At 43.5% G+C, this 25,641-nt stretch overlaps 1 protein-coding gene across 12 annotated transcripts in view; it reads right to left on the bottom strand.

The window, feature by feature from the left end:
* The window catches only part of LOC125166778 (protocadherin gamma-C4), a 170,476-nt gene that overhangs the window by 101,857 nt on the left and 42,978 nt on the right, over positions 1-25,641 (bottom strand). Inside the window, exons 1-2 of one of the 12 annotated variants that reach the window (XM_047860924.1) lie at positions 19,671-22,619; positions 14,012-14,361 (exon numbers count right to left, since the gene is read on the bottom strand). The exons of 5 other annotated variants lie outside the window; for them this stretch is intronic. In XM_047860924.1, coding sequence (XP_047716880.1) covers positions 14,317-14,361; positions 19,671-22,094 — 2,469 coding nt within the window. In that variant the 5' untranslated portion in view covers positions 22,095-22,619 and the 3' untranslated portion in view covers positions 14,012-14,316. Of the gene's footprint in view, positions 1-1,287; positions 4,010-5,803; positions 9,140-11,586; positions 15,392-19,670; positions 22,620-23,524; positions 24,584-25,641 lie in introns of those variants that run through there. 6 more of the 12 variants (XM_047860809.1, XM_047860807.1, XM_047860852.1 and 3 more) reach the window with 6 other exon arrangements.

Raw genomic sequence — 25,641 nt, 5'->3', positions numbered from 1 at the left:
AGCACTGTTAAAATGCTATAACAAGGACTACAGAAGACATAAAATCTAGATGGAATCATTTTTAGTTGAATTGATGAGCTTGTTTAGAATCTGTTTACATGAAACTACTTTTTTTTTAAACTACATTTCAAACTCTCTCACCATGAGAACATTTCACATGGCTGTCCAATAAAAACAGCTCATTGGAACTTAGTGAAAACATGTTCTTCTTTATGCTACAAAATGACATTTTATTTAAAGTATGATTTTGTTGTTTTTATTGGGGGGGTTGATGGACATTTCAGGCTTTAGATTCTACGTCTTTAGTATGAGCTCTTGGAGACCAATGACACATAAAGGAACCAGTCTCACCTACCACCAAAATCCATCCTTTCAAATGTATTTATGTTTTAAAATATAATAAGTATTAAAATTTTGAAGGGTACTGATGCAAGCACAAGGCTTATAAAAGAGGTTTAAAATGAAGAAATCCTCAAAGACCTAGAAAACTTCAAGACCTTCAAGATCCAAATCCTAAACAGATTTCTAAAATTCTGAAATGTATTTTACTTTTACCAAGCTAATACAAGAATTTAAAAGTCTCAGTTATATATCCCCTATTTATACAACAAACTTACCATATGTGGTTGGGTAACTACTTCTTAAGTGAATGAGTGATAAGTGGTAATTATAGTAACATACAAAGGATTTTATTTTTTTTTAATTTTTTTCAACGTTTTTATTTATTTTTGGGAAAGAGAGAGAGACAGAGCATGAACGGGGGAGGGGCAGAGAGAGAGGGAGACACAGAATCGGAAACAGGCTCCAGGCTCCGAGCCATCAGCCCAGAGCCTGACGCGGGGCTCGAACTCACGGACCGTGAGATCGTGACCTGGCTGAAGTCGGACGCTTAACTGACTGCGCCACCCAGGCGCCCCACAAAGGATTTTATTTTTAAAAAATTTTAAAGTAATCTCTACATGTAAAGTGGGGCTCCAACTCACTACCCAGAGATCAAGAGTCACGTGCTTTGCCAATTGAGCCGGCCAGGTGCCCCATATATGGAAGATGTTAAAAGTTTGAGAATCAATGTTTAAACAATCTTGTCCGAGCCTTTGGAGAGCAAATGAAACCAACTATCATGATTAGAGCTCAATTTTATAGTATCACCACTAAAACAAACCAAAAACTTTGTGGTACACATTTTCAAAATATTTTGAACTGTCTCCGCAATGTATGTCCGAAAACATAAATTTATAAAAAATATAATTTCCCTGAGAATTAAAACGTACACAGAACTGAACTCACCTGAATAGAAGCAGCTTCATCCTTACATTCATGAAAATCTACGGATGTTAATAAGGGATCATTTTTCTCACAACTCTCCAGACTGATAAGTGTGTCCACGTAGTTGGGATGGGGGAAAATCTCGTGATTCGCCTGCGAGTCCGCGGTGAGGGAGACCTCGTGGGAATACTTCTCCAGGAAAGCCTGCACCCCGTCCACGCCCACAAAGTGCGAGGCGGGCACGCCCACCAGCCCGCCTCCTGAAGCCTGAAGCAGGCGCGTCGAGTGCCAGCGCCTCAGCCTGAGAGCCAGCAGCACGATCACAAAGGCAAGGAAGACACAGGAGACTGCGGCCACTGCCACCACCAGGTACAGCGTGAGGTCAGAATCGTCTGAGTTAGCAGAGGTCCTGACGCTACCCAGGTCGGCCAGGACAGCTGGAATGCTGTTGGCCACCACCACGGTGAGCGTGACGGTGGCTGAGAGAGGGGGCTGGCCATGGTCCTGCACCGCCACCACCAGGCTCTGCTTGAGCGCATCTCTGTCCTGCAGGGCCCGTGCTGTGCGCACCTCGCCCGTGTGCAGCCCCACCGTGAAAAGTCCTGGCTCGCTGGCCTTGAGCAGGCGGTAGGACAGCCAGGCATTCTGGCCAGAGTCTCTATCCACCGCCACCACCTTGGTCACCAGGTAGCCACGCTCTGCGGATCGGGGCGCCAGCTCCACACCTGTGGAACCGTCCGTAGGGAGGGTGGGGTACAGGATCTCTGGCACGTTGTCATTCTGGTCCAACACAAATATGCTCACAGACACGTTGCTGCTGAGTGGAGGGTCTCCGCTGTCTCTGGCAGTCACCAGTAGCTGCAAGTCTCGTAAGTGCTCATAGTCGAAGGAGCACAATGCATATAGGACGCCTGTGTCTGAGTTGATGGAGACATAGGAGGAGACAGGTGACCCCATGATGATGTCCTCAGTCACAGAGTAAGTGACCTGGGCATTGTTGCCACTGTCAGGGTCGTGGGCCATCACAGTGAAGATGGAGGCACCTCTGGGGTTGTTCTCTGGGATATACGCTGAGTAGGAGGCATGAGGGAAAGTGGGTGGATTGTCATTGGTATCTGCCACATACAGGGTGATATGAATTTCAGTAGATAGAGAAGGGGTTCCTAGATCTGAGGCCGTCACTGTGATGTTGTACATAGGGATCTTTTCTCGGTCCAGATAGTTCCATGTCACCAATCTATAATAATTATCTATTGATTTTTCTAACTGAAAAGGTAGATTATGAGGTGCATAACAGACAACTTGACCATTCTTCCCGGAGTCTCGGTCATGCACATTCAAAAAGGCAATTACTGTTCCAGGAAGAGTATTTTCTAAGACTGGACTAAACAGAGATGTAATGATCATTTCTGGCCTATTGTCATTTACATCTTCCACTGAAATGAGCACTTTGGTCCTCCCTAAAAGTGCCCCCACATCTTCAGCTTGTATTTCCATTTCATAAAATGCACATTCTTCATAATCTAGACTCCCTGCTGTTGATATTTCACCGGTATTTTCATTAAGATGGAATAGCGGAGATTGCTTTTCACTAATTTTCCAAAATCTATAGGCCACTTCTCCATTGGCTCCCTCATCTGGGTCGCTAGCGCTCACAGTAAGCAGCAGGGTGCCCGGGGCCACGTTCTCTGGGACTGTCACTCGGTAAATCGGTTGAGTAAAAACCGGGGCATTGTCGTTTGTATCCAACACCGTCACGTGGATGTGCACTGTGCTGGAGCGACGCGGGTCACCGCCATCAGAGGCGATGAGGAGCAGATGGTGAGCAGCCTCTTCCTCTCGGTCCAGGGCCTGCTCCAGCACCAGCTCTGGGTGTAGAGTTCCGTCATCTCCAGTCTGCACTTCCAGAGAGAAGTAGTGATTGGGGCTGAGCTGGTAGCTCTGTAAGGAATTCATGCCCACATCCGGGTCAACAGCCTCTGGGAGTGGGTAATGTGTTCCAGGTGCAGCGATTTCATTAACTTTTACTTCCAGATTTTCGACCTGGAATTTTGGATTATTATCATTGATATCAGTGATTTCTATTTCTATCCCAAAAAGTTTTCCTCTGCCCTCAACCAGGATATTGATATTTACTAGACACTGTGTGCTCTGAGTGCAGATCTCCTCCCGGTCTATCCTGCCCGCCGTGATCAAGCTACCAGTTCTCCAATCCAGAGCAAAGAGCTGTGTCCTACCTCTAGAGACGATGCGGACTCCGTGCTTCACCAGCTCCTGTGACTCCAGATTCAGGTCCTTTGAGATATTACCCACAAAGGATCCTTTGTCGCTCTCTTCTGGCACCGAATAGCGGATCTGTCCTCTCCCGATTTCCCAGAGTGTGCCCAATAGAGTGTACAGCAGGACCAGCTTGCCGCGTCTCTGGTAATTCTTTGGAGCAGCCATTGTTCTTTCACTACTGAATCCACTCAGAATCTTCACTGGGCATATGCGTCTTGTTTACCTTTTTGCTGCAGCTATGGAGATCATCTTATATAAAGCTGGAGTGTCTCAGATTTAGGAACGGAGTTTCGCTGCAGCTTTGCAGTTGGTCTGTGGGAACTGTGAGTCTTTGCAAGATGGGAGCCTTTATTAACAGGATGGCGTTTGGTTAAATTTATCTCCAAGTAGGTGAACAGCGGCGCTTAGAGTCCTAAGCAGTTACTGCACCCACTTAGATAAGTAATAGTGTATGCCAGGTTATTGAGAGAAAAAAAATTATTCTTGCCTTTTATAGTTTATTTTTAATGTGTTTAACTTGTCTCTGAATTCATATTTTAAAAGTAATTTCCAAGAAGCATGGGATGAATTAGGGTTAAAGTTTTATAAAGAATTATTAAGTGATATCAAAAGATTTATGGGTTAGTCTCACATTACTCACATTTCTGGAATACATTTACTCTTAAAATGTAAACAATTAAAATTTTATTTTGTGCTATGCCCTAAGCTATATTGTAAATCTATTATCAAATGAGTAGGGATTCCACTTGTCACTGGAAATTCATTCATTTTTAGAATAAAGTAGACCTATTGGAGATGACTGACTCAGAAGGTGTTTTATTTCATGTAAACTAATTAATCATTATAGTAAGCTCTCAGTTGCTTTTTAGATATTCTTTTAAAATGCCATTTTAATTACATATTGATAATGTTTTCAAATTAACATTGTGAAATTTAACAGGATAAATGCTTTTACTTTCAAGTGTCATCATCAAAGACTATATTGTTTTGTTATTTTACATATTTATTTAGTTAGTTATTGCATTATTTATTTTTAAGTAATCTCTAGACCCAACAAGGAGCTTGAACTCACAACCCTGAGATCAAGAATCGCATGCTGTACCAACCAACCCAGCCAGGCAACCTGTTTAGCTACTTTATTTAAATTATGTATTTTTTCTATTTGAATAGAAAATGTTTAAAAAATATCAACAAATACACAACAAAAAGCCAATCCCCGCCTATTCTTCCACAAATGAGAGATGATTATATTTTAGTGCAGACTTAATTAACTTCTTATGAAAGACATATATTCCAAAGTTAATTTTACTCTAATTAGTATTTTGATTCAGAGAACCACAAAAAGAAACACATAATTATCACTAAACAGTCAGAAAGTGTCAATACAGAAAAAAAACTACGTCTCTTTTCTTCAGCGGTTTGTTAAGTGGCTAGTAACTGAAGCAGTTGCTAACAGAAATCTACAAATGTATTATTTACTATTATACTTGTATGCACATCAGAGTGGCAATTTTGTCTAAAATTTGAAGAACTGAAGACTATTTTTCTCCTAGAGATAATAGAATGACTAGAAGACCTCTAGCTATATTAGCTTAGGGCTGCAAAAAAGACAGTTCAAAATGATACAGGAGTGTATGTGTGGAAAACCTGTGCTGCAAGTAAAAGAAAATGCTTTTTATCTTCTGGTGAGCATAATGATCTAACTGCTAAGTAAAATGCTTTTACACACACACAGTTCATTGCACACAACTGCAATGTGTCTATCTACATAACAATCCATGTTAAGATACCTTATTCCAGAAGGTTCTGAAACAAAGGGAAGTAAATATAAGAAACAACACAACAGTTAAATCAGTTAAGAAAAATGTCTAATTTTAGCGTAACTTTTTTTGTTAAAGGTTTATTTAAATGCCTGTCCACTTTTACATTTACACAATGTCCAAGTTAAAAAATTAATATATTAGGTAAGAAGAAGAAAACTTAGAAAAAAGTCCCATTAGCATTTAGGAGATAGGCTATAACATCATCTCTTTCCCTTTGTTGATAAAACCACACTCTCACTGCTTTGTTGATCTGAGCCTGGTAAGACACCCCTAAAAGACACATAACTGCTCCTATTTCAACTTTCCTTGAAGAATAGTATGACAGCTTTTTTACTTTTTAAAGAAACGTTTAGATCTACAAATTGTATCTTTTCCTATGAATATAAAGAATTGGATAGATTGTAAGAAGCAGGTTATGCTTAAAAGAAACTCACCAGATGGGAGGTTGACTCACTGGATTTGCAAAGTGGAAATAAGGCCCCGGATGAATCACCACAAAGTATGTCTTGCTCTGAACTCAATTGCTCATTGCACTTTAGAAAATTAAACTCTGTCTTTCCAGTATGCGCAACGCACAAATTGTAGGAATAAGGCAAAGTCCCTTCACTGTAGTTGGGAGGAATCACAGGTCCTGATTTTTCACAGAGACTGTACTGAAAGCAGCCGCAGGTGGTGGGGCTGGAGGAGCGACGAAGGTGCAAGGCTATGGCCAGAGTCACTGCCGTGAGGAAAAGCACCGAGATCAAGGCCAAAGCCACCACCAGGTAAAACTGCAGCTCGGCCTGGGGGTCAGAGGGCTCCGGGCGGTCGCTGACATCCGGCAGTACTTCTTGGAGGCTGTCGGCGAAAACCAGGTGCAGCGTGGCGGTGGCAGAGAGGGGCGGCTGTCCCCCGTCCCGCACGGCGACCAGCAGGCGCTGGCGGGCCGCGTCCCTGTCGCCCAAAGCACGCGCAGTGCGCACCTCGCCCGTGCGCAGCCCCAGGCTGAAGAGTCCGGGCTCGCTGGCCTGCAGCACGTGGTACGACAGCCACGCATTGTGTCCCGAGTCGGCGTCCACCGCCACCACCTTGGTGACCAGGTAGCCGGGCTGCGCGGCGCGCGGCACCGTGTCGAAGAGCGCCGAGCCGTCGGGCCCCAGCGCCGGGTACAGCACCCTAGGCGCGTTGTCGTTGCGGTCGCCCACCAACACGCGCAGGCTCGCGTTGGCGCTGAGCGCGGGCGAGCCCTGGTCGCGGGCCTGCACCGTCAGCTCGAAGGCGCGCAGCTGCTCGTGGTCGAAGGCGCGCTGCGCGAACACCACGCCGCTCTGCGCGCTCACGGACACGTAGGACGCCAGCGCCCGTGGCTCCAGGTCGCTGGCCACGATGGAGTAGGAGACGTGGCCGTTGGGTCCCAGGTCGGGGTCGGAGGCGCTGACTTGGGCGATAGAGGCTCCAGGAGGATTGTTCTCCATCACGTGGACCACGTAAGAAGGCTGTGGGAAAACCGGCGCGTTGTCATTGACATCGCCAACGTGCAGGGTGACGCTGGAGCTTGAGGAAAGGGGCGGTTTTCCCCTGTCGGTGGCTGTGATAGTAATATTGTACTCAGGAGTCTGCTCACGGTCTAGAACTCCATCTGTCACTAATTTATAGGTGTTTATAGAAGAAGAGAGTATTTTAAATGGAACATCACCTTCTAATTTACAAGTAACTTCTCCGTTGTATCCAGAATCCTTGTCACGGATTTTAATCAAAGCAACGTGTGTTCCCAGCTTGGTGTCCTCCATAATAAGATCCGGTAGAGACTGGATTACCACTTCTGGGAAATTGTCATTTATGTCCTGGACCTCTATCTCGACGGTACATTGGGCAATCATTCCTCCACCATCCCTTGCTTCCAAAACTATGGAATATTCTTTGACTTCCTCAAAATCTAACATATTTAGAATAGTGATTTCCCCCGTGTTAGAATTCAGGTCAAACTGGGTGATCTGGCCTGCTTCAGTGAAAGAGAAGGTGATCTGGGCATTGACACCTTCATCCTGATCGGTGGCCATCACTCGAAGCACAGTGGTGCCAGGAAGCACATTTTCCGGAAGGCCCACCCTGTATAGTTCTTGGCTGAACACTGGAGGGTTATCATTGGCATCAGTCACTAGGACCTGTATCTGGGCAGTACTACTTAGGGATGGATTCCCGCCGTCCAACGCAGTCAAGGTCAACTGGTAGGATTTCTGCTCTTCCCGGTCTAAAGGCATCTTTAGTACCAACTCAGGGTATTTACTACCATCTAATTTCTCTTTATTCACGAGTGAGAAATGATCATTCGGATTGAGCTGGTAATTCCGTAATGAGTTGGTACCAATATCTGCATCATGGGCAGATCCTAAAATAAATCGTGCCCCAGGGTTTGTGGACTCACTTATTTGCAGCTCAAAGGAAGATTGCGTGAATTTTGGTGTGTGGTCATTAATATCTTCGATGTCCACACTCACGTGATAAAAGTTCAACGGATTTTCAGCAACAGCCTCAAATTCCAGAGCACAGGCTGGCTTCTTCCCACAAATCTGCTCCCGGTCTAGCCTGCCGCTCACAAGTAGCTCCCCGCTCTTGGCGCTCACAGTGAAGTAAGGTTTTTCCGAACTGATGCGCAGTTGTCGACTAGGTAACTCATGGACGCTGAGTCCCAAATCCTTGGCGAGGTTCCCCACCACCGAGCCCTCGGGCATTTCTTCGGGAATCCGATAGCGGATCTGCTCTGAGAGCGCCGGGCAGAACAAAGACAGCAGGAAGGGAAAGAGCACTGGCCGCCTCTCAGCCCAGCCCCTTTCCCCAGCGCCGCTCCCCATCCCTTTTGCTCCCCTCAGGTTGCTCACCGGCCTGGAGACGCCGGATTACAAATAATCTCTGTGCTGCAGATGTCCGGAGCTCCGAACAGGCTATATTTCCAGCGTGAGGGTCGGGGTTCCCTCTTTTCCAGAGGAGGAAGTTGTGTAAAGGCTCGAGCTAGAGAGCCTGACACAGGGAAAGTGCGCTGCGGCTGCGCGAGAAGATGGCCAGTGCCCAAGCTCTGCACTTTGGCCAACAGCGGCGCCCACAGTCCGCACTGGGAAACTGCAGCCCCTGCTGCTTCAGTTTAACCAGCTACAATAATCACAACCCAGCGCCTAACTGAACAAATTATTTTTATATGTTCATATATTTAATGACGATTAATTTGCACTATTAACTACATAGTTATCCCAAATTTCCAGGGTTTAAGGTAATCAACATGTTGACATGCATCTCAAATCCGCACTGTAATAGAAAGATTACTATAACACATACTTGGCCTAAATGATCTCAGAATACAGTAATTTTGAATAGTAATATGAGTAAAGTTTTATCCTTCTTTCCTTATTCCCGTTTTTCCTGATTTCATTAGTTTTTGGGTACCTCCATGCTGATTCATTTCAATTTTTCAGAAAGCATCAGTAATGCTGAAATTGTCTTTAAAAGGGCACAATTTATATTTACCTCTAAACCCTCTTCTTTCAAAATAGTTTCAGCAATTTCTTTATAGTAGTATCATATGACCTACATGTCACCCATTTAAGAAAATGACAGCTGGAAAAACATTAGCCTATTCCTCCTTTGCATTGCACAATTATTTTCCTGGTTATAAAATATAACATCAACCTTGAAAGTTAGCAGGGAAATATAGTTTGACTTGCAACACAAGGTCACTAACCGTGGTCTACTGCAGTGAGGTTCTGGCTCCCACCTCTGTGCTTAAATTGAACATCACATGATGAGCTCAATTGATAAAATAATCCCTAGGATATTCAATTGCAGTAGCATACTGAGTTTAGGTCACTTTCCTTTCTTGAAAAATATTTTTAAGTATCTAATGAATTTGGGGATATTCTTTTTCAAAATACCTGATAATCATATTTCTGCCTCACCAAGTATCAGTTATTGTCTTCTCAAGTGATTGTACATCTGAACACTGCAAAATATATGAAACATACTTCCACACTATTGCACAGCCCAATTTATGCAAAATACCACCAAACACAATACTATGCTAGAAAAAAGTCCTTTTATTTAACACCCAAAAGGTTACTATACCCAGGAAGAGTTAGCCTATCCCCCTCCTTTCTATTGAAGAATTATTTTCCTGGTTACAAAATGTAACATCAATCTTCAAAGTTACAAAGGGAATAATATTTTGCATAGTTCCTAGTAAACAAGTAGGTCCGAGTAAACAAAATTACTTGTCATCAACCCCTTCTAGTTGCTAATCAACTGATGTATTGAGCTTTAGTAAAATGTTATATAATGAATATAAATGTAGTTAACCCCATATTGGGTTATTTCTAACTGAATTTTTTTTAGCAGATCCAATAAGTTGAATCAACTTCTGGTCTTGAGTATACAAAATTGTTGTTTCATAAAGGAAGCATCCCCAATCTCCCACTAGGAGAGCCCATAAACACACTTCACATGGCTGTACTGCTAACACAGTACAATGAAATTTTGTCTTAAAACATATATATGCTTATTTCACAAGTGCAACTTGAAATGACACTTTATTTGATGTCATATTTTATTGGTTTCAGGCAATAACCTTTAGTGTGGCATTAGATCCCTATCTCTCATTGATATAGGTCTTAGTGAAGCTTGACACACACATTCCATTCTTTAGGCATCAGTCTAACCTTCTACCAGGACATAACTTTAATAGATGATTATGCTTTAAAATGTCAGGAAGCAAAATAACACCTCACACTTGTCAGAATGGCTAAAATCAAAAACACAAGGACTGACAAATGTTGGTGAGGATGTGGAGAAAAAGTAACCCTCCTGGATTGTTGGTGGGAATGCAAACTGGTGCAGCCACTGTGGAAAACAAGTTGGAGGTTCCTCAAAAAGTTAAAAATATAACTAAGATATTATCCAGTAATGGTGCCACTGGGTATTTACCCTCAAGATACAAAAATACAGGGGTACCTGTGTGGCTCAGTTGGCTGACCAGCAGACTCTTGATTTTGGCTCAGGTCATGATCTCGCGGTTCATGGGATCCAGCGCCTGTCGGGCTCTGTGCTCACAACACAAAGCCTGCTTGGCTCTTCTCTCCCCCTCTCTCCCTCTTCTCTCCCCCACCCCCACACATGCACACTCTCTCAAAATAAATATTTTTTAAAAAGATACAAAACCACTAATCCAAAGGGATGCACATACCCCAATATTTTCAGCAGCATTATTTAAACTAGCTAAACTATGGAAATAGTCCAAGTATCCATTGATGAATGGATAAAGAAAATGTATATATATATATATACACATATACACATACACATACATACATATCCATATCCACACACACACACACACACACACACACACACACACACTGGAATATTATTCAGCCACAAAAAGAATGAAGTCTTGTCATTTGCGATGACATGGATGGAGCTCAAGAGTATAATGCTAAGTGAAATAAGTCTGTCAGAGAAAGACAAATACCATATGATTTCACTCATATGGGAATTTAAGAAATGAAACAAATAAGCAAGGGGAAAGTGAGAGACAGAGAGAAGCCAAGAAACCGATTCTTAATTATTGAGAATAAACTGGTGGTTATCAGAGGGGAGGTGGGTGAGGGGAATGGGTGAAACAGGTGATAGGTTAAGTAGTGCATTTGTCATGATGACCACTGGGTGATGTACAGAATTGCTGAATCACTATATCGTACACCTGAAACTAATATAACACTGTATATTAACTATACTGGAGTTAAAATTTTTAAATATGTCAGGAAGCAACTGAGATTTTCAAAGTCATAAAGTTGAGGTATATGGAGGCAGAAGATCTTCAAGAACCTTTCCTAGATCTAATCTAAAAAGAATCCTGACAAGGTGTATGAGCTGTATTTTCCTCTTGCTAACCCAGTGCAATGAAAAACATGTAACAATTTATTCTCATTTATAAAACACATGAATTGAGAACACTGAAGGGAAAATACATGGAAGGTATAAAAATGTGACAGTCCACTTATTCACAGTCTTGTATAGGCTTTCACTAAGGAAATGACACCAAAACCTATGTCAATAAGTGTTCTATGTTAAATAAATCGGTTAACTTGCTTTTGCCTCTTACATTTTTAAAACATTTGTTTCACAATACAGTAAAGAAAATTACACAAAATATAATTCCTCAAGGATGTAAAGATAAATGTATTAGTGAACTCACCTGAATATTTTCTGCTTCGTCCTTACATCCATGAAAATCTATAGATGTTAATGAGGGATCTTTTTTCTCACAGCTCTCCAGACTGAGGAGCATGTCTGCATAGTTGGGCTGGGGGAAGATCAAGTGACTCTCCCTGGAGTCCGTGGTGAGGCAGACCTCGTGGGAATACGTCTGCAGGAAAGCCCGCACCCCATCCACGCCCACAAAGCGCGAGGCGGGCACGCCAGCCAATCCAACCCCCGCAGCCTGGAGCAGACGCGATGAGCGCCAGCGCCTCAGTCTGAGAGCCAGCAGCACGATCACAAAGGCAAGGAAGACGCAGGAGACTGCGGCCACCGCCACCACCAGGTACAGCGTGAGACCTGAGGCATCAGGGTCAGCTGGGGGCTCGAGACTGCCCAGATCGGCCAGGACGTCTGGAATGCTGTCGGCCACCGCCACCGTGAGCGTGACGGTGGCCGAGAGAGGGGGTTGGCCGTGGTCTTGCACTGCCACCACTAGGCTCTGCTTGAGCGCATCTCTGTCCTGCAGGGCCCGCGCTGTGCGCACCTCGCCCGTGTGCAGCCCCACCGCGAAAAGCCCTGGCTCGCTGGCCTTGAGCAGGCGGTAGGACAACCAGGCGTTCTGGCCAGAGTCTCTATCCACCGCCACCACCTTGGTTACCAGGTAGCCGGGCTCTGCCGATCGGGGTGCCAGCTCCACGCCTGTGGAACCGTCGGTGGGGAGGGCGGGGTACAGGATCTCTGGTGTGTTGTCATTCTGGTCAAGAATGAATATACTCAAGGACACATTGCTGCTAAGCGGTGGGTCTCCGCTGTCCTGCGCAGTCACTCTCAGTTGCAGGTCACGGAATTGCTCATAGTCGAAGGAATGCAAGGCATATAGGACACCAGTGTCAGAGTTGATGGACACATAGGAGGATAGGGGTGCCCCCCGGAGCGTGTCTTCAGACAGGGAGTAAGTGACTTGGGCATTCTCATGGCTGTCCGGGTCATGTGCAGTCACAGAGAAGATGGAGGCACCTCTGGGGTTGTTTTCAGGGATGTAGACAGAATAGGAGGAATGGGGGAAGGCAGGTGGGTTGTCGTTGGTATCTGCCACATTCACTGAGATGTGAGTTTCCATGGACAAGGGTGGGGTTCCACTATCTGTGGCTTTCAGTGTGATGTTATACACAGGGAGTTTTTCCCGGTCTAGGTTTTTCGCTGTCACCAACCTATAATAATTGTCTACTGATGTTTCTAATTTAAAAGGCAGATTTTCTGAAATAGTGCAGGTCACCTCACCATTCTTGCCAGAATCTCGATCTTGAAGGTAGAAAAGAGCAATTACTGTTCCAGGAGGAGTGTCTTCAGGGATTGCGTTGCTTACAGATGTTAGAGTCACTTCTGGGGCATTGTCATTCACATCTAAAATTGTGATAATTACTTTAGCCCTTGTCATGCTACCAGGACCGTCCTGAGCCTGAACTTCCATTTCATAGTAGCTGGACTCTTCATAATCTAGGCCTTCTGAAGTTGATAATTCTCCTGTATGAGGGTTCAGTTGGAATATCTGTAGAATTTTTTGAGTTATTTTCCGGAAAGAATATGTCACTTCCCCATTGACTCCCTCATCCAGATCGACAGCGTGTACTGTGAGCAATCTTGTGCCCACTGGTACGTTCTCAGGGACAGTTACTTGGTACTGAGGCAAAGAGAAGACTGGCACGTGATCATTCACATCCACCACAGTTACCTGGATGCGGGCGGTTTCCGATCGGGGTGGGTCACCGCCATCAGAGGCTGTAAGGAGTAGGTGGTGAACAGCCTCTTCCTCTCTATCCAGCACCCTTTCCAGCACTAATTCTGGATATTTAGCTCCATCATCTCCAGTCTGCACAACCAGGGAGAAGTGACGATTGGGACTGAGCTGGTAGCTCTGGAGGGAGTTCGTGCCCACATCTGGATCCCTAGCCTCATTTAAGGGAAACCGCACCCCAGGAGCTGTGTTCTCCGTTATTTTTACAGTCATTTCTTCTGTCAAGAATCTAGGAGAATTGTCATTAACATCTATTATTTCCACTTCTATAGGGTAAAGACTCATTTTATCCATCAGGATATTAAAGTTCACCAGGCACCGTGCACTCTGAGCGCAGAGCTCCTCCCGGTCTATTCTGCCTGCAGTGACCAAGCTGCCGCTTCGCGGATTCAGAGCGAAAAGCTGTGTCCTACCTCTGGAGACGATGCGGATTCCGTGCTCTGCCAGTTCCCGGGGCTCCAGGCCCAGATCCTTAGCGATATTACCCACAAAAGACCCTGTGTCTGTTTCCTCCGGCAAAGAGTAGAAAATATGTCCTGCCCAAGCTTCTCTCCGGGTCCCCAGGAGGATGGAGAGCAGGATGAATCCTCTGTAGTCTCGACCCCTCTTCAGAGTCGCCATTGTTGTCCTGCTGATCTTGTTAGACACTGGACTATCTCCTTTTGCGCTTATGGATGCCAGTGTGTCAGCGTGGAATCCTTTGTATTCATAAGAGAAGCCCGGAATTTAGTATAATAGAGACCGGAGTTTGATGCAGCTTGGAAGAGAATTTGTCTCAATCTGATGTTTCTTTGTACTGTAAAATCTCGGTGGCTCTGGCAGATCTTATTGCACCACTTTCCCCGTGGTTGGTGAACAGCGGCGCTCAGAGTCCTTACTAAGTTACTGCACCATATTGAAGCAAGATAACTGATTTTTCAGAAAGTTGTTTTATCCTTCAAAATCCTTCCATTTATATGTCTTCGATCTATATATCTAACTTAAAAATACATTCCAGTTAAATGAAATAATGCAACAATGCTTATGATGGATGCTTATTAATTCAAGATAATTACATTTTTTTTCTCTTTTGCATTGCAACTTTGAAATGATGTTGGGTGCTACCTCAGACTTCACTGAACATGGAGTAAAAGTAGTGTTTGCAGGTAAAAAAAAGTACAACTTATTTTGAAAAGGTGTGTGTATGTATACATAAGAAAGATGCTATGTAGAAATCGTTTTCATCAGTATAATAAATTTAAGTTAATTCATTAATATTGAACACATACTATGTTCTAGACACTACCACGTAAGACTCAGTCAAAATTTTCTTTAAGATACAGACAGGTCATTTAATTAAGTTTTTGATTGGAAGGAACCTTAGAGATGATTTAGTCCAATACCTTCATTTTAATGATTTTAAAAATAAGAGGAAATTACCTTGTCCTTGATTATATATATAATAGTATACATTGGAATACAAATATCATCACTTCCAGTGTTTTGAGCAGAAAAAAGAAAACCATTTGCCTTGGCTGATGCTTTATGCTCAAAAAGTGCCATTAGAGATGAGGCGAGAACCCAAGCAGTAACAGTCAGCTATAGACGAAATTTTGTACAGAAGGCAGGAATTTTCAGAGATTCTACTAGCTGTGGAGTGTTAAAGTGGATGTTGACTGCTTCTCTTCATTATGCAATTCAAATAATCTTCCTACTCTAGATGATTATTCTAGAATAATTGAAAAAAGATGGGCCTCCAGATAGCCTTTGAGCATACAAACAGAACTGTCCTGAGAAGATCATTAGAGGTACCAATTTTTCCACTGATGTTAAGTAAAACTGAATTGTTGATGGCTCAGTTCTTCTCAGCTTACAGAAATAAAGTTCCTTCCACATAGTTGCAAGAGAAAAGAGAGTTACCTGTTCTGAAATGAAGACCTGGCAAGAAATAACCCTACTTCATGGGGCGCCTGGATGGCTCAGTTGGAAGAGCGTGCAATTCTTGATTTTGAGATTGTGAGTTCAGGCTCCATGTTAGGTTTAGAGATTACTTATATAAATAAACTTTTTTAAAAAGAAATAACATTGCTTTGTAAATTATTTTAAGCCATAGGGGAGTAGATAGCAGCACCAGGAAGAGAAATCAAAAGTAGCACTGAAAATGCTTGACTTAGTTGCTGGAGATTTCCTAACTACGTAATCTATTTCTGCTCTCTGATGGCACTAGTCCAAAATATAGGCAATGCTTTGAATGAAATGCTGTTTTAATCTATCAAAATAATTTACAGCCATGTTTGTTTTCATCAAGTAGACAGAATAACTTTTTGTTCAAAGGAGCCAATATGAGTATTACAGATTAGTTCCATAAATAGGAGTTAAATACTATTTGTTTAGTAGTAATTTTGAACTTCTTGTTGACGTAAGCAAAGTCATTAAAGATCATGAGTACTTGCAGACATTTTTAAACAAAACTTTTATGTCTGAATATTATGGCTGCCAATGTTGTGATCTTTTTTCTACCTAACACTTCAAAAATCATAGTGTCATCTTACATTTCTTTCTTATTCTACTATTTTTAAAAAGTCTCAGTTAACTTATTACTTCTGGATACCTTATTTGGAACTAAATAAGTAAGATCTAGATGAATAAGATTATGAACATACTCTGAACATAAAGCATACTTTAGGGAATAACTGGCTTTATATCTCTAGTAACCAATTTTTCTAAGCTCCTCTACAACATAAATTTAAATATTAAAGATCTCTACTAGACCAATGAGTTATGTTAAATATAACATAGGCTTACCATATAAAACCGAAATAAGTTTATAGTTTTAAAGGAAGTATGTTATTATTGATTGAGTTATTAGGAAGAATGGACCTTCATCTGTTTACTTGCATAAAAAATTCTATGGAAAAAATTGTATGGAAAGTCTAATTGACTTCCTAGGCATCGAGTTATTCATCGTCTCTCCTTTCTTTATGGAACTTTTTTTCTATTGAGAAAACATTGTTTGGAGTTCTGTTTAGATTTACATTCCCAGGCAAACATGTAGGTATTTTCCATTTCTCTCTGAGATTTTTACTTCTTCCCATTGACAACTGTCACCTCAACAGAAGTTTCATCAGATGGGTGGTTTTCAAAGATGATAAACTAGCCCAATAATTTGGTAGGTTTTCTTCCTGATGCTTCAAAATTCAGTACTTAAAATTTCAGACTGCCTATCTTATTAATATGATCTGTATTGTATGTAGGTCTGAGAACCTCAGTTAGTCAGAATTTAGCAAATTCCATGACTGCTAGGATTTAACACTTGGTCAGTCCACATGAATGAGTATTATTGAGAGTAGAATCTGATAGTTTTTCTCAATAAAATATTTTATTTATTTAAATGAAATGGTCATAGGTAATTCAGGTAAGAGAATGAAATAATGAAACAAACCATCCTACTATCCCATTAGTGAGTGAACAGATAAGACGAATAAAATAAACCAGCCTACTATCCATAAAACCCAGTTAAGTGAACTTTGCTTACAACAATGCAGGTTTAAGATGTAATTTATTTTTATTTTTTCAAGATGTAGCTTAAATCATCCAGAATTGGTGCTATAAAAAACATTTACACTCTCAGATCATATCAAACAAATCTTAATACTTGTATGAGATAATCTGACTCCCATGACCAATACCCAAGATTCAAGTTGTTTAAAATTATTTACTATTAAATTCCTAATAAAACCATCAAATAATTATATCACAAATGTCCAAGAAAATCATATTTGAAAATGTGTATGTCTGGAATCTCTTAGTCATATACATTTGGAATCTTGAAATAAATAATTCTAAAATAATCTCTGAGATGTAAATACCACAATACTGATTTGGGGAAACATAGAATACATTTAGCATCTAATTTAAAGGCATCAACTCAACATTATATTAAATTTTTTTTTACGTTTATTTATTTTTGAGAAACAGAGAGAGACAGAGCACAAGTGGGGGAGGGGCAGAGATAGAAGGAGACACAGAATCCGAAGCAGGCTCCAGGCTCCGAGCTGTCAGCACAGAGCCCAATGCGATTCAGGGCTTGAACTCACAAACTGCGAGATCATGACCTGAGCCGAAGCCAGATGCTTAACCGACTGAGCCACGCAGGTGCCCCAATATTATCTTAGAGATGATTGGGGCACCTGGGTGTTTCATTTGGTTAAGCATCCAACTTCAGCTTAGGTCATGATCTCACAGTTGGTGGGCTTAAGGATCACATCAGGCTCTGCGCTGATAACTCAGAGCCTGGAGCCTGCTTCAGATTCTGTGTTTCCCTTGCTCTCTCCCCCTCACCCCCTTGTGCACACACACTCTCTCTCTCTGAAAAAGAAATAAATAAACATTAAAAAAAAAAGACTGACAATTTCCAGTTACAAAGGAAGGTTCTCATTTATTTTCAACATATCTTTTCAATTATTTATGTTAAATGTGAATACCCAATTTAGAAGCATAAGTGGCCAATCTATTGCATTATCAGATCATAGAATCCTCCAGCTCAGGATTGGAAAATACCTTGACTATTATGTATGTCAACAACTCATCCAATTATATTATCCCCTGTATTCTATTAATTCCAGGGCCAACAGCTTACTTTTGAAAGGAGCTAATAATAGAACCTCTTACCTCCTAGGCAATCCATTTTCCATTAGAACAACTTCAACAACTCAAAACCTTGCTTTTTTCTACTCATCAAACCACAGTTTCATTCACACCTTTGGGCCATGATGAATGAGACTAATTCTTCTAATGACAGCTCTCCTTTCCTTAAATATTTGGATAGAGTTTCTATATGACAGAAACCTTATTTTATGTGGGTTAAATATGCTAAATTATTTAAATTATTATTTGAACACTATCAATCCTTCATTCTCCCATTCAATATTCAGTTCTCTAATTTTTAGAGATACATCCTTGTAAGTGGACACTAATAAGCATAGTTAGAAATTCATTTTGGGAGTGCATGGGTGGCTCATTTGATTAAGCATCTGGCTTCATCTGGGATCATGATCTCCTGTTTCGTGAGTTCCAGCCCTGCATCAGGCTCTCTGCTGTCAGCACAGAGCCTGCTTCGGATCTTCTGTCTCCCTCTCCCTCTGCCTCTCCACTGCTTGTGCACAATAGTGCACTCTCTCTCCCTCAAAAATAAACATTAAAAATTATTTTAAAAATTCATTTGCACTCTTAAGTACTATCAAGCACACAGATTGCAGAAGACATTATAGTAGGCATACAGCATCAGATGCTTACATTTGTTAACATGTTAACAATCACAATTATAATACTGGTGATGTCAACAAATACTTGTTCACTATACTATACTACTTTATAGTTGAAAAAAACTTTAATTATTTTGTTATATTTTCTCAGAATTTGTGTGAAGTAAAGAAGACAAGTCTTTTTAATTTAAATTTTGCTTTAAAAACTATAGATATTGTGACTGGCCCGAGATGAATAACAAATAGTTCCAGGAATGTTATTCAGGCTAACACCAAAGATCGGGTCTTTTCTGCTACAGAGATCAATTACTTTTATCTTTCATAAAAATAATTTTTGATTCCTAAGTAGTAAAGAGGGAAAATATCTCTCACAAATCTCCATTATTTTAGAAAGCACATGCTATTAATTAAAATCAGGGAAACTGAGACCTTGATCTTAACAGAGGCTGCAATTCAGTTTTTTTTTACATTAGAAAAAGAATCTCATGGGGCAGCTGACTGGCTCAATTGATTGAGGGTCTCTGGATTTCACTCTGAATTTCAGCTCAGGTCATGATCCCAGGGTGGTGGATGGATCCCCACTTCAGGCTCTGCCAACATGGGATATACTCTCTCTCTCTCTTACTCTCTCTCTCTCTCTCTCTCTCTCTCTCTCTCTCTCTCTGCCCCTCCCCTGCTCAAACACTTTCTCTCTCAAAATAAATTAAAAACATTTTGAAAAGAAAAAGAATCTCACAAATGTCACAAGGCAGGAACACACACACACACACACACACACACACACACACACACACTCTAACAAAACAAATGAACGAAACCCAAGGCAGAAAGAGCTTGCCAGCAGAAAGGTAAAGAAAATCTGCATCATACATTAAGATTTTTTTCATGAAATTAGACGAAACTAAGATTTAATAGAGTTCAACTGATATTTTAAAAATTCTCAAAATTGACGCACTGCAAAGACTAAGAAAACTAAGCACTGATCAAAGAAAATTTTAAACGTTCTTGTTCAAATAAAACCAATAAAAGGAATAACCTCACCTGAACAAGGGAGTCTTCCTCTTTACAAAAACCTGAATCTTCCTGAATCAAAAGAGGCTCGCTTTTCCCACAGCTTTCTCCGCTGATAAGCGTGTCGGCATAGTTGGGCTGGGGGAAGATCACGTGACTCTCCCTGGAGTCCGCCCTGACCGAGACCTCCCGGGAGTAGGTCTGCAGAAAAGCGGGCACTCCGTCCACGCCCACAAAGCTCGAGGCGGGCACGCCCGCCAATCCAACCCCCGCAGCCTGGAGTAGACGGGACGAATGCCAGCGCCTCAGCCTGAGTCCCAGCAGCACGATCACAAAGGCAAGGAAGACGCAGGAGATTGCGGCCACCGCCACCACCAGGTACAGCGTGAGATCCGAATCATCAGGGTCGGCCGAGGGCCTGATGCTGCCCAGGTCAGTCAGGACGTCTGGAATGCTGTCGGCCACCGCCACCGTGAGCGTGACGGTGGCCGAGAGAGGGGGTTGGCCGTGGTCTTGCACTGCCACCACTAGGCTCTGCTTGAGCGCATCTCTGTCCTGCAGGGCCCGCGCTGTGCGCACCTCGCCCGTGTGCAGCCCCACCGCGAAAAGCCCTGGCTCGCTGGCCTTGAGCAGGCGGTAGGACAACCAGGCGTTCTGGCCAGAGTCTCTATCCACCGCCACCACCTTGGTTACCAGGTAGCCGGGCTCTGCCGATCGGGGTGCCAGCTCCACGCCTGTGGAACCGTCGGTGGGGAGGGCGGGGTACAGGATCTCCGGTGTGTTGTCATTCTGGTCAAGAATGAATATACTCAAGGACACATTGCTGCTAAGCGGTGGGTCTCCGCTGTCCTGCGCAGTCACTCTCAGTTGCAGGTCACGGAATTGCTCATAGTCGAAGGAATGCAAGGCATATAGGACACCAGTGTCAGAGTTGATGGACACATAGGAGGATAGGGGTGCCCCCCGGAGCGTGTCTTCAGACAGGGAGTAAGTGACTTGGGCATTCTCATGGCTGTCCGGGTCATGTGCAGTCACAGAGAAGATGGAGGCACCTCTGGGGTTGTTTTCAGGGATGTAGACAGAATAGGAGGAGTGGGGGAAGGCAGGTGGGTTGTCGTTGATATCTGCCACATTTAGATAAATAAGTGTTTCTGTAGACAGAGGTGGAATTCCTTTGTCTGTGACTGTTACAGTGATGTTGTACAAGGATACCTGTTCTCGATCTAGTACTGTATTGGTCACTAATCGATAATAATTGCCTACTGATTTTTCCAGTTCAAATGGCATACTTCTTGAGATGGAGCATGTTACCAGGCCATTCAGTCCAGAGTCTCTATCATATACTTGAAAAAGAGCGATTACTGTTCCTGGAGGCATACTTTCAGCAACTGATCTGCTTCCAGATGTAACTACCACTTCTGGTACATTATCATTTACATCTAAGATAGTTATTAAGACTTTTGCTCTGTCAAGTAGACCTGGCCTATCTCTGGCTTCAACATCCAGTTCATAAAAGCTTGAATCCTCATAGTCTAAATTTGCAGAGATCGAGATTTCTCCAGTGAAAACATTCAAGCAGAAAATCTTGGAGATCTTTTCTGTTACCCTCAGGAAGGAATACATTACTTCCGCATGGACTCCTTCATCCTGGTCAGTAGCATTTACCGACAAGACTGGTGTGCCTACTGGCAGGTTTTCAGGAACACTTACACGATAGACAGGCTGAGTAAATACTGGAGCGTTGTCATTCACGTCTAGGACAGTTACCAGAATTCGAGCAGTGCCTGAGCGGACAGGTTCACCGCCATCCACAGCAGTAAGGATGAGGTGGTAAACGGCATCTCCCTCCCGATCCAGGGCACGCTCAAGCACCAGCTCCGGGTATTTGGGCCTATCAGCTTCACTCTGCACGTCCACTGAGAAGTGACTATTCTTGCTGAGTTTGAAGCCTTGAAGAGAGTTCATTCCCACATCCAGGTCATAGACCTCCATTAGTGGAAAACGAGAGGATGGGGGTGCGTTTTCCGGAATTTTCACTTCTAATTCTTCCCTAAAGAATCGGGGTGTGTTGTCATTAATGTCTAGTATTTCCACTTCTATGGGATAAAGATTCAGTTTATCCTCAATGAGGATGTTAAAACTCACCAGACACCGCGCGGTCTGGGCACAGAGCTCCTCCCGGTCTATTCTGTCTGCGGTGACCAAGGTGCCGCTTCGCGGGTTCAGAGAAAAGAGCTGCATCCTACCTCTGGAGACGATGCGGACTCCACGCTCCCCCAGCTCCTGGAGCTCTAGCCCCAGATCGTCAGCGATGTTTCCTACGAAGGAACCTTTGTCCAGCTCTTCAGGAATGGAGTAACGGATCTGCCTGGCCCCAAGCCCCCCCAGAATCCCCAGCAGAATAATGAGTACCACTAATCCGCTCTGGTGCCGGCGCTTTTGCAGAGCTGCCATGACAGGTCCTTATGGACTTCCTGGGGATTGTGAGTAGAGGGAGCAGGTTCACAATCACTTTTTTGTGCTTCTCTGAATTAGAAGCCAAGGTCCATAAACAAGTAGAGGTCAGATGCGAAGCGTTTTAGATTAGAATTTCTGCGCAGCTGGAGAGCTATGGTGTCTGATCTGCTTTGTGCTGGAGGATATTACTTGAGTTGTCATTACTTTCCTTGCCGGGATTAGTGAACAGCGACGCTTAGAGTCCTAACTTAATACTGCACCGTTTTTGTGGAACCATCATGCAAAGAATCTTATTTCTGCTAAATCTGCTTAGATGTCACTCATATTTCCCTCCCCAAGAAGAATAAAAGCGCATATTTTGAATAGTTTTATATATTCCCGGGAATTTACTACTCATTTTGGGGGGGGGGGTCATGAGCTCTTAGGGCCTTGGAGAAAAGATATAAGATTATGCTTTTCTGTAAATTTGAATTCTATTCCACCATCATTTATATTTGTCCCATTTTCATTTTTTTAAAGTTTCACATTTTTATTTAAATTCTAGTTAGTTAAGATATAGTGTAATACTAGTTTTCAGGATAGATTTTAGTGATTCATCACTTACATGTAACACCCAGGGCTCATCACAAGTGCTGTCCTTAATATCTAGCACCCATTTAGCCCATTCCCCCCCCACTTCCCCTCCAGCAACCCTCAGTTTCTTCTCTATAATTAAGAGTCTCTTTTATTTGTCCCATTTTCAATAAGGGCACCAACAACTACACATTTGGAACCAATTCACCTACTGCCAGTTACAAGTATTGCCACATTTAGATGTCATCTATTTTATTAACACATAGATTAATAAATGCTCTAGCATAAGCAATATTTCTGTATACTTTTAAAATCAAGAAAAGGGGGGCAGTTGGCTGGCTCAATCAGAGTAGCCTGTGACTCTTGATATCCATGTCATGAATTTGAGCCCCACGTTGGGTGTAGGGATTACTTAAATGAATAAAAAAACCGTAAAAATAAAATAAAAACATAAAAAGGAAGTGAAAATATATTGTCTACAATGAGAAAACTTGTATTAATATATTATATACAAAACATAATTTAGGACTGACTGCATTGAAACTAAGTCAACCACTTAAGTGCCTACATTTGTGTTTAATTACATAAGGTTTCCCAATGACAGGGTGATGCTAATATATCAAAAATGTTTCATGATATGTGGTTTTAGATTTAACAAAAATTTCAAGACATCACAAGGCCACTTTATATGAAAGACTGCAACACAGAAATGAACAAAAAAATTCTAACACCCCTCACACACAAACGATGCCCAGAAAAATCAATAAAACACAATAAAATCAGGGTATAGTTAGCCTGTATACTTTTTATCTATAACCTAATTATACTTATAGAAATAAAAGGTTTTGACTCACCTGTTGCAAATTGACTGAATTAGAAGTCATTTTGCGATTATCATTATTGGCACTTTCAAACCAAGAGGCTTCATTACATAGAAGATCTTGTGATGGACCATTTTCAGGCTTTATACTGAGAAATTTAAACTCAGTCTCTGAGGAATGTGAGGCAGCACATAGATTGTAAGAATAAGGCAAAGTCCCTTCGCTAAAGTTGGGAATAACCCCAGATCCAGTCTTGGAGCAGACATCAGTCTTAAAGCAGCTCCAGGAGGAAGGGCGGGAGGAGCGTCGCAGGCTCAGCGCAACCGCTAGAATCACTGCTAGGAGAAACAGCACTGAGATCAAGGCCAAGGCCACCACCAGGTAAAACTGCAGCTCGGCCTGGGGGTCAGAGGGCTCCGGGCGGTCGCTGACATCCGGCAGTACTTCTTGGAGGCTGTCGGCGAAAACCAGGTGCAGCGTGGCGGTGGCAGAGAGGGGCGGCTGTCCCCCGTCCCGCACGGCGACCAGCAGGCGCTGGCGGGCCGCGTCCCTGTCGCCCAAAGCACGCGCAGTGCGCACCTCGCCCGTGCGCAGCCCCAGGCTGAAGAGTCCGGGCTCGCTGGCCTGCAGCACGTGGTACGACAGCCACGCATTGTGTCCGGAGTCGGCGTCCACCGCCACCACCTTGGTGACCAGGTAGCCGGGCTGCGCGGCGCGCGGCACCGTGTCGAAGAGCGCCGAGCCGTCGGGCCCCAGCGCCGGGTACAGCACCCTAGGCGCGTTGTCGTTGCGGTCGCCCACCAACACGCGCAGGCTCACGTTGGCGCTGAGCGCGGGCGAGCCCTGGTCGCGGGCCTGCACCGTCAGCTCGAAGGCGCGCAGCTGCTCGTGGTCGAAGGCGCGCTGCGCGAACACCACGCCGCTCTGCGCGCTCACGGACACGTAGGACGCCAGCGCCCGCGGCTCCAGGTCGCTGGCCACGATGGAGTAGGACACGCGGCCGTTGGGCCCCAGGTCAGGATCTGACGCGCTGACTTGGAAAATAGAAGCTCCGGGCGGGTTGTTTTCTGCCACGTGGACCACGTAAGAGCCCTGGTGGAAAACAGGAGCATTGTCATTGACATCAGCAATGTTCAAGATGACACTTCTGTTGGAGGAGAGGGCTGGCCTTCCCCTGTCGGTGACTGTGATGGTAATGTTGTATTCCGGAGTCTGCTCTCGATCTAGGGCTCCATCTGTGACCAACTTGTATGTGTTTTTTGTATCTTGAACTATTTTAAATGGGAACTTTCCTTTTAGTTGGCAGAAAACTTCCCCATTAAATCCAGAATCGAGGTCATAGGTTTTGATCAGGGCAACAACAGTCCCCAACTCAGCATCTTCTAGAATATGTTTAGATTCAGAATCCACGGTTATCTCTGGTGTATTGTCGTTTTCATCCAAAATATCTATTTGTACTTTACAGTGTGCTGTGTGATGTCCACCATCCTTTGCTTCCACCCCAATTGTGTAGCTCGCTCTCTCTTCAAAGTCCAATCCTCCGCCAGTGGTGACTTCCCCTGTTGTACTGTCCAGTTTGAACAGCTGTCTCACTGCCCTACCAATGTTGATGAAAGTGTAGGTGATCACAGCATTGACCCCTTCATCCAAGTCAGTGGCCATCACTCTTAGTACAGAGGAGCCCATAGGCAGGTTCTCTGGAACACTGACCCTGTAAATGTCCTGGGTGAACACTGGTGCATTATCATTTGCATCTGCCACAACCACCATGATCTGGGTAGTGCAGCTTCTGGCTGGGTCACCCCCATCCACAGCCGTGAGGACCAGGTGGTGGCGTGACTGCTCTTCCCTGTCCAGGGGAGTCTTCACTACCAGTTCTGGGTACCTACTGCCATCTGGGTTCTCCTTCTGGATCAAAGAGAAGTGTGGGTTGGGACTGAGGTAGTACTGCTGCAGGGAATTGACACCTACATCTGAATCTTGCGCGGGTTCCAGGGCAAAGGAGGCTCCGGTTACGGCCAGTTCACTGATTTCCAATTCAGTGATATTTTGGCTAAAGGTTGGTGGATTGTCATTGACATCCTGAATTACCACACTTACATGAAAGAAGTTCAAAGGCTTTTCGGCCACCAATTCGAATTCTAGAACAC

The sequence above is a fragment of the Prionailurus viverrinus genome, chromosome A1 (assembly GCF_022837055.1).
Source record: "Prionailurus viverrinus isolate Anna chromosome A1, UM_Priviv_1.0, whole genome shotgun sequence".
Classification (NCBI taxonomy): Eukaryota; Metazoa; Chordata; class Mammalia; order Carnivora; family Felidae; genus Prionailurus; species Prionailurus viverrinus.
The sequence above is the reverse complement of the archived record's forward strand: the minus strand, read 5'-3'. Positions and strand labels throughout refer to the sequence as shown.